Source organism: Pundamilia nyererei, unplaced genomic scaffold, assembly GCF_000239375.1.
Source record: "Pundamilia nyererei isolate P.nyererei 1_Seehausen unplaced genomic scaffold, PunNye1.0 scaffold00028, whole genome shotgun sequence".
Taxonomy (NCBI): Eukaryota; Metazoa; Chordata; class Actinopteri; order Cichliformes; family Cichlidae; genus Pundamilia; species Pundamilia nyererei.
The window spans coordinates 354,156-369,607 of record NW_005187429.1 but is presented as its reverse complement, the minus strand read 5'-3'; the positions used below and the strand labels follow the sequence as shown (position 1 = coordinate 369,607).

General features: G+C 40.6%; 2 protein-coding genes across 2 annotated transcripts in view; one reads left to right on the top strand and one right to left on the bottom strand.

Annotated features, from left to right (window-relative positions):
• ctnnal1 (catenin (cadherin-associated protein), alpha-like 1) overlaps positions 1-10,229 on the top strand; it is a 53,657-nt gene extending 43,428 nt beyond the window's left edge. The window contains exons 8-19 of the mRNA XM_005728284.2: positions 443-529; positions 806-964; positions 1,775-1,867; positions 2,822-2,972; positions 3,562-3,599; positions 3,690-3,740; positions 4,106-4,260; positions 5,810-5,858; positions 6,405-6,461; positions 7,754-7,873; positions 8,577-8,660; positions 9,493-10,229. Of these exons, the coding sequence (XP_005728341.1) occupies positions 443-529; positions 806-964; positions 1,775-1,867; positions 2,822-2,972; positions 3,562-3,599; positions 3,690-3,740; positions 4,106-4,260; positions 5,810-5,858; positions 6,405-6,461; positions 7,754-7,873; positions 8,577-8,660; positions 9,493-9,663 (1,215 nt within the window). The 3' untranslated portion in view covers positions 9,664-10,229. The remainder of the gene's footprint in view (positions 1-442; positions 530-805; positions 965-1,774; positions 1,868-2,821; positions 2,973-3,561; positions 3,600-3,689; positions 3,741-4,105; positions 4,261-5,809; positions 5,859-6,404; positions 6,462-7,753; positions 7,874-8,576; positions 8,661-9,492) is intronic.
• An 841-nt stretch (positions 10,230-11,070) lies between these two features.
• abitram (actin binding transcription modulator) lies at positions 11,071-14,143 on the bottom strand. The gene is made up of 6 exons (XM_005728283.2): positions 13,975-14,143; positions 13,734-13,785; positions 12,094-12,223; positions 11,941-12,017; positions 11,793-11,862; positions 11,071-11,539 (listed from the first exon to the last, which is right to left on the bottom strand). The coding sequence occupies exons 1-6, from the start codon at positions 14,054-14,056 to the stop codon at positions 11,402-11,404; spliced, it is 549 nt and encodes a 182-aa protein (XP_005728340.1). The 5' UTR covers positions 14,057-14,143; the 3' UTR covers positions 11,071-11,401.
• Between the last annotated feature and the right edge of the window lie 1,309 nt (positions 14,144-15,452).

The window sequence follows — 15,452 nt, the reverse complement described above, 5'->3', positions numbered from 1 at the left end:
AGGTCGTGTGGGGACTGGAACACTGCAATGTTTTCAAACTGCTGAGAAAGATGTGCAAATACTCTAGGATCTTTAATTTGTGCTTTTCAGTGTTGTTGTAGCACATTTAGCAGCATTTCTGTCTGAAATTTGGAGAAATTGCAGTGAATTACTTCAATTATGTAATTGCTTTGAATCTTTTTATTCATATTGCACTGAATCATGCGCTCTAATGCCTTCTTCTCTCCTCATATCCAGGATATGATGAGCCACAAATGTAATTAAAATATCAAAACCTGTGCTGCTAATGCATTCAATTCCTCTCTTTTTCCAGTCATATCTCATACTCATGTAAATTTGTGTTCGTGTTAGTCTTCTGCTGCATGTTTATCTAATGGATGGAGCATGTAAAAGCACACGGTGTCTCATGTTTTATTCTCCTCTTCTTCTGTCATCGGAGCAGCAGTCTGTCCACGCCAAAGAGGCCACAAAGGACATGGAGGTGGCCATCCTGAAGACGTCCCAGAGTGTCAGCGACCTCAGACGTGAGGTGAGCAGCAGTCTGTTGCTGACTGTGAAAAGATGTTCCCGGTTACAGAATCGGACATGACTGAAATGCCTCTGACTTGCTGGTGGTGCCTCTGTAGCTGCTTTCCTCGCTTTTATTTTCCCAGCACCTCAGCCCACCTGCTGCTGCCTGTGTCACCTCTGCTCTTCTTACCTTTTTTTTGTTTGGTTTTTTTGTCCCCGTTTCTCTTCAAATGATCATTCTCATTTGTGCCTTTTTTTAAAAGCTCTTTTATTTAACCTTTGTTGACTCCGTCAGCTCCACAAGGTTGCGGTGGGCCGAGCCTCAGATTTGCTGAAAGTTCATGGGGAGCAGCTGCCTCTGCGGGCTCTCAAAGCAGCAGGCGCCGAGGGAAACCTGGAGGAAGTGGCAGAGTATTCGCGCACGCTCACTGAGCAGAAGGAGCAGCTGGTGGAGGTAGGTGGGATCAGGGGCACAGGGAGCAGAGGAACTAGTAGGAGGGTGACGGCTACTTGAATCTGTGGATGGAAATCAGTAGTAATGTTTGCATTTATCTGGTTCATTACCTTCTGATGTCACAGTAATCACTGCGCCTTTTTAGGAAAACATACTCATAAAATAAAAAAATTTAAAATAGCGCATTAAAAAAGAAAAAAAATGTTTTAAAATGTTAAAAATCAAAAACAATACTGATCATTGAGGTGCTCAGAAGATGACTGAGTGGATGATTGGTGAAAATGGAAGGGATTTTGTTTCTAATAGGTGAGATTCCACAATGCTTGAGCACAAAGGGTAGTTTATGCAAGACATTTGTCTATAATTTTAATCATTTGGCCAAATGATTGCGTTTTTGCCGCCGAGTGTCATGCCGTTAGCATGTTCCTCTGCCAACAAGGTCATGTGATCTGACAGGTTTGTTACCAATTACTCAAAAAACATTAAGGACAGATTTGCATGAAAACTTCACCAGGTTGGCCTCATTTTAAGAGATTGGTCCAAATAGAAGTGATTAAATGGAAGTGGAGCTGATTCAGATTTGCAGCCAGGAATTTTTTGGAAGGATTGTTTACCATTGTGGGAGAGGGCAAAACTGGATCGTCACAATCTTCACACAAACATGTCAAGTATTTTAAAAAAAGAATTGCACATTCTTAATTTAGAGCTGTGGACTTTTTGTGCTGGGGGTATACATACTGCTCTTTTTAGGGATTGCCTCATGTATGCTTTGTGTCAGAAGCTTTATTTTCCATCTCTGTTTCACTCCAGACGTGTCGGCTGTTGTGCCATGTGTCGGGCACAGAGCCATTAGAGATCACCTGCATACACGCTGAGGAGACCTTCCATGTCATTGGTCCACAGGTAACACATTCTGTCTAAACATTATCCGTATAAATAATTACTTTATTAAATTCAGCACTATTAATATACGCCCTTGACCGAATGTGTAAATAGCAGTAGATGGGAGTAAAGAGTCTGGTAAGTAATAAAAGTTGACTTAATTAAACTGCAGATACGGGTCGTTCCATTCAGCACTTTAATTGTGTGTCTATTAAGTCAAACTGGTCATTCTGTGGTTCAGGTGTAAAAATCAAACATGGGTAATAGTCTTCTTAATACGGAGGAAAAGTAGACGCTTAACTTCCCATCTCCTCCGTCTTCCTCCCACATCTTCAGTCCTTGGCTGAGAACATGCTGTCCACTTAGTCCCTCATCCCAGATCTAATTATGTTTGCTCTTAGAAACCATCCATGCCCGTAATTATCCGGCAATGTAGAATGTTCCCGCCTTGCAGCGCTAATGTCAGGCCCCACATGACTCCGCAGTAATGACTCCGCTCCTAAGTTCAAAGGTCAGCCAATCAATAACCGTGCGGCATGAGGGTGGTAGTGGTGATATCTCTCTCTCTCTCTCTCTCTGCACCCAGAGTAATGCGGGGGTGGCCCAGAGGGTAATTGGCTATTAAATACTACACTGTAGAGGATGGACATTGGGGGAAGGGAGGTGGTGAATAAGTGCGCTGGTGGTCATGTTTCATATTTGTCAAATTTTTCGAACATCGTACGTCAGTTTGATGTCAGGACCAGAAGTGTAGATATAAATTGCTACATATGTGTGAAACCGCTTCAGCGTGACTCATGCTGAACAGTACTTAGCTGCCTGAACCCATTTTATGATGATAAGTCCTTAAATACTTAACAGTTATACAAGCTCAATTTATGAGCTTCATTCACAGGCACTTGGTTTACATTTTAGATCAACAGCAGCATATGTATGAATGTAGAATGTATCAGAATTGTTCACTCTTCTGCTCAGATCATCTCAGCAGCCCAGACGCTGGCTCTCCACCCATCTAGTAAAATTGCAAAGGAGAACCTGGAAGTGTTCTGCGAGGCCTGGGAGTCGCAGCTCTGTGACATGGCTCTGCTGCTGAGAGAGATCAACGACGTCTTTGAAGGCAGGCGAGGTCAGTTGAAATCACTTCATTGGTTGTCTGTGTCCATTCAGGTGAGTTGTGGTAAAAGGAGAGTACAAGTATGGGTGAGTTATAAAGGGCAAGGGAGTAGAGGTCAATGTGCCATCTGTGGTGTCTTAACTTTGGGGGGGGGACAAAAAAAAGAAAGGAAAGAAAAGAAGATCCACTTCTATGAGAAACCTTGATGAATCATTTTCTTCTTGAAATTTTCAGCTGTATTAATAAAACTTAAGGCAGGCAGTATGAATGTATCTTTTCAAAATTAGTCATCACAGACCGTGGGAAGCTTTCTATCAAAGGAGTAACATCAATGCCATTGAACATCCCTGTATTCATTCCACCTCTTTACACTTTCTCTATTTATTATTGTGCCAATAACCAGAAGTGTCCGAGTCATGGACAACCGCTCTGACGAGCTCTGCTGTTTGCACACTCGGTCACACACGCAGAGACAGAAAGTAGATACTCGAGTGTATTCACGTGTGCTGCGCAGAAGTCTGTGTGCACGTATTTGTTTGAAAGTTAGATCCAAGTACTTTTACACGCTGTCCTTATAACAACAATAACTCTTTCTTCCTAGGAGACAAAAGGCCTTATTTGTCACTTCCTAGACCTGGGGTGAGTGTCACACCATTCGTCCTCATAAATGTCTCAATGATACAAACGTTTGTAATCCTCTGATTAATACCGCTCTCTTTTTCTCCACAGAAGCACTTGGCGAACATGAAGACTGCCAAGGCTGTCAAGTTGGATGCAGAGGTAGCGCACACACCACCAAATCCTCGGGCTTTCAGCACAATACATCACGTCTCATCTTGTACCGTCTTTTGGCAGCAGTATATTCATCTCTAGGAAACATTGTGTCACTCTCTTGAAGAATTGATCGAGTTTGTATGGTAATGTGCTGCAATTTTGTTGGGCAGCACTTTTTCACACGCTGTACCGCCACAGAAAGCAGGATTATGCTGATTACAGGCTTTCCGAGTGTGTAAACAAGTGAAAAGTACCATGCTGGCTAATATACACTTTTAAAAAGACATCAATTACACTTCATCAAAAAGATTTGTGTGGTTTTTACATTTTTTATTTATTTATTTTTTCCTTTTGCGCTTCTGCGTGCCCAGGAGCAGACAAGTATGGCCAAGCTGGGTCTGGAACTTCGTCTTCTGTCGTCAGATGTAGACACAGAGGTGGAAAAGTGGGAGGACCAGGAGCATGAAATTGTCCGGCAGAGCCAGAGCCTCGCCAGTATGGCCTACAACATGTACCTGTTCACCAGGTAGCCTTCTAGTATCACACTGACACATGCACACAAATTTTTTTGATATTATTTTAAAGCTCAGTGTTGTCAATGCCCTTAATCATCCCCGTTAATCTCTTAAGAGACATACAGAGCAAAAGTCTTAAGCCACCACTCTTTATATTTTGCTAGGAAAATGTGTCTGTGATCATTATCGTGCTGAAAAATGAAACTGAAGCCACTCAGACACTTCCCAAATGCTACTGCAAAAACGTGAACTGTGTTCATAACTCCCAAAAGGTTGATTCTGTTCATCTGGACGTAGCGTTTTCAGTGGGAGAAATGTTTCGTCATTTATCCAAGTGACTGATCAAAGACCATTAATCATTGATCTTAGTGTTTTAAGAAGATCCCCAAACCCAACAACAGCAGTGTTTTTACAGATGAATGTAGACATTCAGTGTTGTAGCTCTCTTCTGACTTCCTCTGTACATATCGACAGTGATTCGAGCCAATAGATTCAAATTTTGATTCATCACTCTCTTGGGGTGGCTGTAGCTCAGGAGTTTGAGCACGATGCTGAATCCCAGGTTGTTCTCCAAATGCATTCATTGCAGCGTGAAAGTTAGAAAGTACTTAGGCATAGAAAAAAGTGCCATATGAATGGAGGTGAATGGGTGAATGTTATATAAAGTACTTTGAGTGCTCTAGTAAAGTAGAAAAGCACTATATAAGAACCAATCCATTTGCCATTTACCACACTATAAGACCCGTTGTCACTCATTTTTCAATTGAGGTCTTGTGTAATTTAGCACACCTCAGTCTTTTATCCCACTTTCCCTTCTTGAAGGATTGCCTTGACAGACACACTTCCACCAAGAACAAGGTCCAGATGCATCTCAGGTCTTGGGTTGTGTTTTGTTCCCATTTCTTAAAGACAAGACTTTGAGCTACTTTTCATCTGCTGTAGATAGTATTTTTTTTTTTTAGCCGTGCTATTTCTTCTCTTGGTGCAAAAAAGGCTATTTCATGCCTGTCAGACTGTGTTATCTTTGACGGGTTTTTTTCTGGATTCGACTTATAAATGGGAACTTTTTTTTTTTTTTAATTTTCCAACAGGCTGCTAGTAACAAAGTGTCCAAAAACACAATTTGCTAAGTTGTCAGTTATGTGCAGATGCAACACTGGTTCATCGCTTGATTTAGGTGACTTTTTATGCTTAAATGATTCATAAAGTGTAACGTCCATTAACAAATAAACAGCAAAAACATTGTACTGAAAATGGTCCGGTACAAGGACTGGACTGGAAATGAGTGAAAAAGCAGCCAATGTCCAAAAAACCAACTTTTAGAGACCTTCAGAAGGTCTGGAGAACTATTGCTCAAGACCAGCTTTAAAAACTTACAAGAACATTTCAGTCATTTGAAGCAAATTCTAAAGAAATGTGGCTTGTCTCAAGACTTCTGCACGGTACTGTATTTTCACAGATATTTTCTAAACAGAGTTGATTGCTTTGGAAGATGTTTGCCCTTGTGCATATTTCTAATCCGAGCTTCTCTTTATTATTTCCTGCATGATTGATCCACAGAGGGGAGGGACTGTTGAAAACAACGCTAGATCTTTTTCATCAAGCTGAGGTATTTTTCATTAAGCTTGCTCTGTTTGTTTTCCTTCTATTTTATTGAAGTTGTAAATGAACGCATCTATCGTCCAGTTCCACCTGATACACGCTGAAGCTCGCAGATCGATAGGTTAGTAAATGCAAGGATCCCTTCATTCACGACCCTGAAATGCAGATTTCACCGGGCATTACGGGGATTTATGAGTGCAGTGGGAATATAGCGTGGCAGATTCCCGGCCATTTCTGGCACATGGTGTAACAAGGTTTGTGCGTACGAGTGTTTCCTATTGAACTGGGATCTTTGCCAGTAATGTACAGTCATTTGTAGAATCAGGGACCGAAATGTCAGACAGGATTTATTCAATTTGTGTTGAGCAGGGGAGATAAGCGAGGAAGAGGAGCGAGAGGGGAAAGAGACGGGAAGGCACACTGATAAGAAGAGCCAAGAAAAATCATAGTATTTACTGACTAGGCTTCTTTTTAGTTAAGAGAGCTTTAGTTTTTCTTCTGTGTGTGTGTGCAAGTTGTTTGATTTTTGTCTCTTTTCTGAACTACTTTTAAGGTTCTTTCTGAAGAGGGGCTCCAGCTGTGCTCATCTCTCCGCACTTTTTCCTCTCAGGTATATTCCCATGCAATTAATCTATCTTGAACACACCAAAGCACAACGATTCATATAATGCAATTCCAAATAATGTTTTTTTTCTACAGTAGCATTTATAAAGAAATCTAATATAAAGAACAAAAGGGTTTTTTTTCCAAGTAGAAATAAAATGAATACAGTTGAGTATGAACCAGGAGAGAAGTTCACTTTATGCACAGTATTTTCCTGCTTGACTTGTAGCATGTGATTGGCTGCAGCGTAGTAAGACAGAGCTAAGGAGATTGTTATAGCAAAGCTATAATGAAAGAATTGTTTATTTTCTCCTGAAAATGGGGAGATACTAACCAACTCTGTGCACACACACACACACACACCCTCTGATACTAATACACACCCGTATCACACGTTGTGGCATGCCACGGTGCCAGGTCTGGCTTATAAATCACACAGCGAGAGCAGGAAATTAAGGCTGTCACACACTTTCACCATCCTCTTGTCCTCCTCTCAGACTCCAGTTTCAACAAAAGTAGCCTTGGTGCTTTCCTTCCTTTTAGCTCTCAACAAACTTCTTCCTCAGGTCCTCCAAGTTTAATTAAATGGCTCCTTTTGACAGCCTTTAACGACTGCCATTTGTCACCGCCGTGTGTCCGAGGCTGCGTGTGTTTGCGCACATGTGAATGGGCAGAGGGGGGTGAGAGCGGAGGGGGAGGTGGGTTGACTGCGACCGCCCAGGAGCAATTCATAATCAGGAGGCCCGGCTCTTCAGCTTCCTTCATGCTTTCTGATTAATTACATCAAACAAACTGGTGCTAATGGAGTCCCTCCGTCTCACCCTCCACTCCTGTAGTTCTTTGGCACCAAACACACAAAGCACATCTGTGTAGCTCTAATTATGCAGATGAGATTAAGCATTTTTTTTCTTACTAAGGTTTAAGAGGTTTTATATGTTGTTGCTGGGCATGAATGACAAGGGATTGAGGTCTTGGGTCATTGGTGGCATGTATCTGTGTAGACTACGATCTGGGGATTAACTCGGATGGATAACAGACTTAAGCAGCAGATCATGGCTGTTGCTGATGGATTACATCAAGCAGCCCTTTTTTTTTTTTAAAAACGTCTTTTTCTTTAATCCACTTCTCCTTTTCCCGATGCTTAATTTGTATTTGACCACGAGCCCTGTGAATCTCGTTCAGTAAATCTATCAACGTCTGCACATATTAACTCTCCCAGCGAAGTGCCGTTATAAAACAGTGTCTTCTGTTCTGAAAGACATCCCACCCTCCCTCTGTGTGTACCTCTCTCTGTTCCAGTTGGTTGATGAGGAAAAGACTGTGGTGATGACAGAAATGGAGAAGCTGCTGGCTTTGTGCCAACAGCTGCAGATGGGGGCTAAGACTCCTGTACAGGGCAAGGCTGCCACCTTCCAGAAGGTAACCATACTACACCTGTCTGTGTTTTTATCTCTCTTCTTGTTAGTGTCTGCACTCTTTATTAGGAAAAAAAGAAAACCAATTACTTATTTTTGCCTGAAGTCTGTTCGGTTTGGTGGACGTTAAATAAGTAATATCACAGAGATCGAACAAAGCAGATAAAGAGTGTTTCCACTGAAGGACCGAAGAAGCTCTGACACTATCACAACTATCACCCCAACAACCAATGGGTATCATTAAAGCGCTGAACACACAATAGGGCATGACTAATTGTGTTCATTACTGGCTTCAGAATAATCTTTCAGTTATCTTTGAGTAATACGAACATCTAACGCAGGATGCTGGGTTAATGAATGTCTATGAGGAATTAATGAGCACCTTGGACGGGGATGAGCTGCCTTTGCTCACCTTGTAATAAAGGCGCTGGTTTGGAATCAAAAGGACACGATGAAGAATAGCATGCTCAAGGCTGATTAATTAGTGCCTCTTTTATATGTATTGGCTCCCGCCTCTATATCTCTTTACCTTCACATCGACCGTATCATTTATCTCGAACGGTAGAGAGAGCCTGTCTTACGGGGGTTGGTAGGACATGGATGAGGAAACGTTAAATTACAGGGTCAGTGTAGTTTAGTGCTGCTGCTGCAGTGAATCTCTATGCGTGGACTCTTAGTGATGTATTATTTTACGTCTGTGCTTTCAGGTGGACTCATTCATTCAGGCAACCAGGAGCATCCTGAGTGTGGTCCTCTCCCTCCTGCCATGCTGTAACAAGCTCAATAGAAAGGTGACATCCACTGACCTGGACACTTTATTGACAGGCAGCTTGAACATATATACGAAAGTATAGAAAAAGCTTGGAGATCTTATTATCCAGATACATATGCAAACATCACAGCACGCTGACACTTGCAAACATGTACCTTTTATTTTTAGCACGCAGCAGATATACAGCAGCGCCTGTGTTCATTTATAGCTATGTTTTGCAGGGGATGGTCAATATCTTTGCCTCCTTTTTTTGCTGCCTATCAAAAAAGTCTCCAGTGAGTTGCTAAGTGTCTGCGATTTTGAGCTGAAATCCTTGTTGAAGCTAAAAGGTGTCAGTTGTTGGACTGATTGCCACTGAAGCACATTCACAAGATCAAACCGTAGACTGTAAGCAGAAAGCTGCAGCTGGCATTGGCAGCTTTTTACTCGAAGCCACTCTTTGGGCTTTAAGTTCAACACATCATGATTTTCGAGAGCCACAAGTGACCGCATCTACACCAGCGCGTGAAGGAGTGCTATGTTACCGGCTAGGTAGTGAGTTCAATTAAATTCAGTTTTATTTATAAAACAGTTGCCTCAAGACGCTTTAAAGTTGCATCCAGAGATGGTATAGATTTCCATAACTAATATCTGAAAAAAAAAAAGCTTGGTGATGTAGTTTTTTTGGGTTTTTTTTTAATAACATAAACACAGCAACATAAAAAGAACTGACTCCAGTACAAGCAATCAATATTTCATATAAAAATATTGATTATGCCAGCCTTGTGTGTATAAACAGTTAGAAACGAGCCATTGTATTTTGCCGTTTGTTTGTTTTTTCACTTTTACTCTCCTGTGTCATTTACTTTCAGTACAAGTCGGAGAGGAACAGCCTCAGTTCCCCGCAGGATTGGAGAGAAAGGCAAGACGCATCCACACCTGTCAAAGAGGAAGGAGCTCTCAACACCAAGAACAGCAACGGATTTGGCGTTAAATCTTTGGAGCAGCACATGGCTGGTCTCAACCTCCTTGAGAGCAAATAATCCCAGGCAATCTCTTCCTTTGTCCACTCTTCCCGATAAAGCAGCACATAGCTGACCTCACCTCTCTGGAGAAAATATGATCTTAGAAATAGCCCCAGTCCCCACCCCCATCCATCATTCAGTACTAGTCTGGTAAAGATGGTTGACTTGGCTCAATCGGAATTTGCATTTCCTGCCTGGATGATGTTTGCACAAGAAAAAAAAAAGGAAAAGCAAGTCTATGCTCTCTTTCCCACTGAGGTTGATTTAATCCAAGGTAGCGTTTTACCTGAAGCACCAGTTCCACCCCAGTCCACAAGATGGAGTTATTACTACACACACACAAAAAAAAGTTTTCAAAAAAAGTGAGGCCTGTCACAAACCTGATTTTATTATTTTTATTTATTTTTTAAAATATTTTTTCTTGCTTCTGAATTAATAAACTAATTAAAAGTCAGGAGAGAACTCCACTTGATGCTCAGCTCAGCCATACATCTATCTTCACCATGTGCCTCTGTGTGACAAGCCTCTGTGTTTTGTGGTGTTCTGTAATTGTGTTGCACAAGTTATGTAAAAAAAAAAAAAAAGTAAAATTAAGATCCACAATGCATGACGCCATCATTACCAAACCCCCGTGTTTGAGTCTCCTGTGGTCACAGCCTTGTAATGTGACACTTTCTTTGTAATGTGCGCCACAGCAGTACACCACGATCACTTGCATTATATTGAGCACCTCATTTACGTTAGGTTTTACAAGCTGACCACACTACATAACATGCAATGGATGTCTAATAGCCATTATTGTACGACATTCCCCACGTGCCATGCTAGTAGGAAAATGCAAAAAAACAAAAAAACAAAACAAATGCCAAATACGATTGTTCTTGCGTCTTCTTACTGTTATAAAATATAAAACATAGTCCTCCAGTGTTAATGGAGACACTTTTATTTCAGCCGGGTTTCTCGACTTGATCGAACCTCTGTTTATATTGTCCTGAGAATTATACGAACCAGTCTACATGGCATACTTTCTCTCAAAGAAATGAAACAAGTTTGAACTGGCACACGTGTAAAGTGGAACCTTGAAGTGTACTTGTTATGAAGACTATCATTGTGAAGCTGCCTAACAGACCATTATGTATTAAATGGTATATATTACTTGGTACTTGAAGCATATGTATCCCGAGGTAATCACTTTGGTACTAGGAGAGGGAGTTAGAATGAATGAAATGTATAACCACACAGGAAGCTTTAGAGAATCACTGTACAGTGTGAGAGCAGCTAAGACTGCTGGGTAACGTAGTGTCGCTAGAGATGTGACGAAATCGTATCTAGTTTTGGACCACCGTTTCTTTTGACGATTCAAAGGTTAATAAAAGTGACACAAAAAAATAAACAATATTTTTCTTAAATTATTGTTTGTCTTTCTTTATATTCGACAGAAATACTTCAAACTCATGATTAGTATGTAACAAGAAAATAAAAGCCACTGTTCATGCGTTCTACTAGTTCCTTATATTTATCAAATTGGCAAATCCAAGCATAGACAAATTACTTGAAATCTGACTGCTTCTTGGATCCTTAAAATGTTAAACACTTTAAAAAAAAAAAAAAAAGGAAAAATATAGAATAACCTAGATACACAGTGCTTCATTATAAACAAAAGCCTTTCAGTCTTCTGCTAACTTTTAAGTGCATGAGGGAAAGAAACTCTCCCACAATAGAACGGGCTTGAATAAGGCAGGAATGTGGGGAACTGTCAAGATGGTTGGGACTGGGCAGAGCTGCGTTTGGAGACGATGTTCTCAAACTCGTCTCTGTTTAGAAGATTTTCTGTGATGCTCTTGCTCTCTTCAAACTTTGGCAGGATGACGGCGATGTATCCTTCAGTGGACGGCTGTAGAGATTTGACAAACCAAGCATTGTTACATGTGTTTATGAACCTTTACTAGTGTTATCTAATCTCCTCATAGGCATATGAAGCCGTGTCACCATCAGGTATGCTAAATTAATGTCAACTACTCATGTAAGGGTGTTTAACAGAAAAAAAAGGTACAGTACGCAGTAGTAGTATGCAGATGGTGACATGTTAAAGATGACATGTAATGTACTTTACATTTACATGTGTAAGGTAAAAATGTAGGTTTTACCTTTTCCAGCAAGAGATTCGGAGTTTCTAAAATGTTCTCATTGACTTCCAGAAGACGGCCCCGAATGCAGCTAAAACAGCCAGTGATGAAGATGTATGAGCATGTGGAAGATAAATATATATTTTAACAGTCAAAGACAGACTCTTACCTGTAGATTGTGTACTCTGTTTCATCTGTACATGTTATCCTGCATAACGGTGCAAAATCAGTAAGGAACTGTCCCCCCTGTCGTACAGGCCAAAAAAGGAATGTTAGGATAAATGTAGCACACAGACCAAAATCCAGAGCTTTATTAACTTACCCGCTTGGACTTCCCAGAGACTTTATTTTCCAGCCGACTGCAGCCATTACTGATCTGGTAATTGATGCTTTTGATTGTGCGTCCGTTTTGTAGAATTGGGTGAGTCTCTGCTAAAGTGATGACACATATTCTGCCAAGAAAAACATTCTTTTAAGAATCTATCAAGCTCCTTTTAAAATCTATATTTCTCTAGCGACATACTGATGTAGAAGTGATATAAATCACTCATACCGAGCAGGGACTACGTTGTGTAACTAATACAGTGTAATGTAGAATCAAATTATTATTGTTCCCCATTTTCTCAATTTCTTTCCTGAGAAAACTTCCACTTAGTCATGATCAGGCCTACAAAATACATTAAGCTGCTGTTCTTCTTTTAGCTGTTCCCTTTAGGGGTTTCTTCAAACCACTCAACTTGAACTGTCCCTCCAATGAACTCATTTCTAATCTTGTCTATTCAGGTCACTCCCAATGAAAATCTTAACACCTCCAGCTCAGAGCTTCCTGTCTTTTTGTCAAAGCCACTGTCTCCAACCATACATCATAGTAGGTCTCACTACGATCAGAAAAATATTCCCTTTCACTCTTGCTGCTATCACTCTGCCACAAATCACCTCTGACATTCATCTCCACCCCGCTTGCACTCTCTTCTTCACCTCTTTTTTGTGCTGTCTGTTGCTTTTGACACCAGGTATTTATACTCTTCTACTGTCACTACCTCTACTCCTTGCATGTTCATCTTTCCATCTGTCTTCACTTTCATTCACACACATATATCAAGTCTCGCTTCAACTGACTTTCATCCCTCTTCTCACCAATGCGTATGTCTACCTTATCAGGTTCTCTTTCACCTGCGCCCTATAGAGCACAATGTTGTCTGCAAACATCACTCCACAGAGACCCCTGGCTGACCTCATCTGTGAACCTGTCCATTACCACTGCAAACAAGGAAGGGGCTCAGAGTGGTGATGTCATGCCACTGCTATCTTGAACTCATCTGCGAGTCCTACCAAACACCTCACTGTTGTCTCCCGGTCCTCGTACATGTTCTGCACCACTCTCACATACTTCTCTCCTACCCCTGATTTCCTCATGTAGTACCGCACTTCATCTCTTGGCACTGTATCACATTCTTTTTCTTGATCCAATTCCTTCTGACCTTCCCTGTACTCCTTCATCCCTCTCAAAGCATATTTGTAACTGTAGTGCTCTTTCTTAGCGTACTTCCTCTCTTTTTAACATAGCTTCAATAAATCTTTCCCATATCTTCATGGTATGGCTCATCAACTTTACCCCTCTGCAGTAACTAAAGCTCACACTTGTTCTTGAAAATCTGTACCAATACACGTCTTCTGTATTCCTCAGGTATTCTCTGACTTTCTAAGATCTTGCCAAACAAATCTTAGTCCAAGACAATTCCATGCCTCCACAGGTATGTCTTCTGGACCAACTTCTTTTCCACTCTTCATCTTTTTCATGGCTATTCTCACTCCCTAATTCACCACCTGTCTTCTCTCATGCGTCAGGAAGAGCATCCAGCGTAAAATCTTAGCCAAATCAAACATACAAAAGGGCCATTAACATACAGTGAATCATAGCAATTGGTGTGACTCATGGTCACTTGGTCAATCTCCTGTTACCTGTTTGAATGTTGTAAGATGCAATGGTCCTCACATGGCTTTCCCTTCATGTCTAAAAACAAAAAATGAAAAAAGGTGTTCGTGACATTAAAAGCAAAAAAACAAACAAACCATCTATTCAGACTAAAACTAAAGGTTAACGCCATCTCCCCCTGAACACTTAAGTTCACCTAACGTTAGCTCACTTAGCTTAGCTACTTAGCAAGTATAGATGAGACACATTCAAATGGACGTTATTTACCGGCTCTGTACCAACATGTGTAATATCGGTCGATAACTGAAGGAGCATTTGTTTTGGTATCTTCATGTTCCACGCTCTCCATGTAAAATAATAACACTGGAAAATTAATTTAAGGTATTAGCTTGGCGTCAACTTGTCTTGTCGGACAGTAAATAGTGCAGCACCGGGCAGTCCGTCCTTGAAATATATCCGAAAACCCCAAAGGCAAATAATTCGATTCGATTCGCATTTCTTTGTAGTGAATCTTCATTGACAGCAATGAACAATAAATTATTAAGTTTAATATGTTCACCAGAAGAGCTGGTAACTAACTACAGCTAGTATCTTTTGAACAGTCTCTCACTTTTCACTAATCACAATATATAAGATTGAGACAAAACAAAAAAACTTCAACCCTCCAGAAAAAAGGTCTTTCAAAACTTTATAAAACGGTCTTTATTATTTCTATGCATGGAAACGTGCTTTAAGCGTTCAAATCTTACACAACAGAAAAAAAGGGAAATCCACATTAAATTATAGTGGAATAAACACACAAGTACATTTATTTACGTGTGTGTGTGTGTGTGTGTGTGTGTGTGTGTGTGTGTGTGTGTGTGTGTGTGTGTGTGTGTGTACATAAACATTTCATAAGGTTGTACAGGAGCTGCACATTTCTGCACCTTAAGACTGCTCTGAGTCAAACTTGACCAGTACCTGCTTAAATTTTAGATACACAAATGTCAAATGTGGGTCAAATCAAGGAAAATTTTGATTTTTGAAGAATGTTCGTGAAATTGTGAAACTATACATATTATGGCTGTGCATATTTTTAAAGGAACAGTGGTTGATCTTGACACTGTCATTAGAATTGTTTGCATTCCCACAGCATTTGCCATATTGGTTCCTTCAGAGACAAGAACCTGCTGGTCTCTGAAGAATCACGGTGGAATCTTTGAATAGTGAATTAGTAAAAAGCCAAGAGTGATCATATATGATCCACCCATGAAACAGAGGTCAGAGTGTGCCTTGAAAGATGGTGCTTCCACACAGACACAGGACTTGAAATAGGGCAGAACAAAAGTGGGATGGTCAGCACTGTTGCTTCCCAGGAAAAGCATTACAGTTTCACATCCTGCCTGTGTGTATTTTGCATATCTGGGTAGATATTCTGGCTTCGTCCCACAGTCCAAAACATGCATGTTATTTGAGGTTCTAAACTGGCACACAGATAGATTTTGCATCTCATCATGTAATCTTTATAGCTGTTGTATTTTCAGGTCTTAGATAAAACAGGACATGATGATGTTTTTGACAAAAAACAATTCTTGTAAAACCTAAAAGTAAATAAACTCTCCCTGCTCTTGGAAACATTAATTAAGGATTAATACTCCATTTATTGATGTCAGACAGGCTAGTAATGCATTCTAAACAGACCTGCAGTTTGAAATTAGTTATAGACAATTATTATGAGGGAATTCTTCGACCTGGGTAAAAAAAAA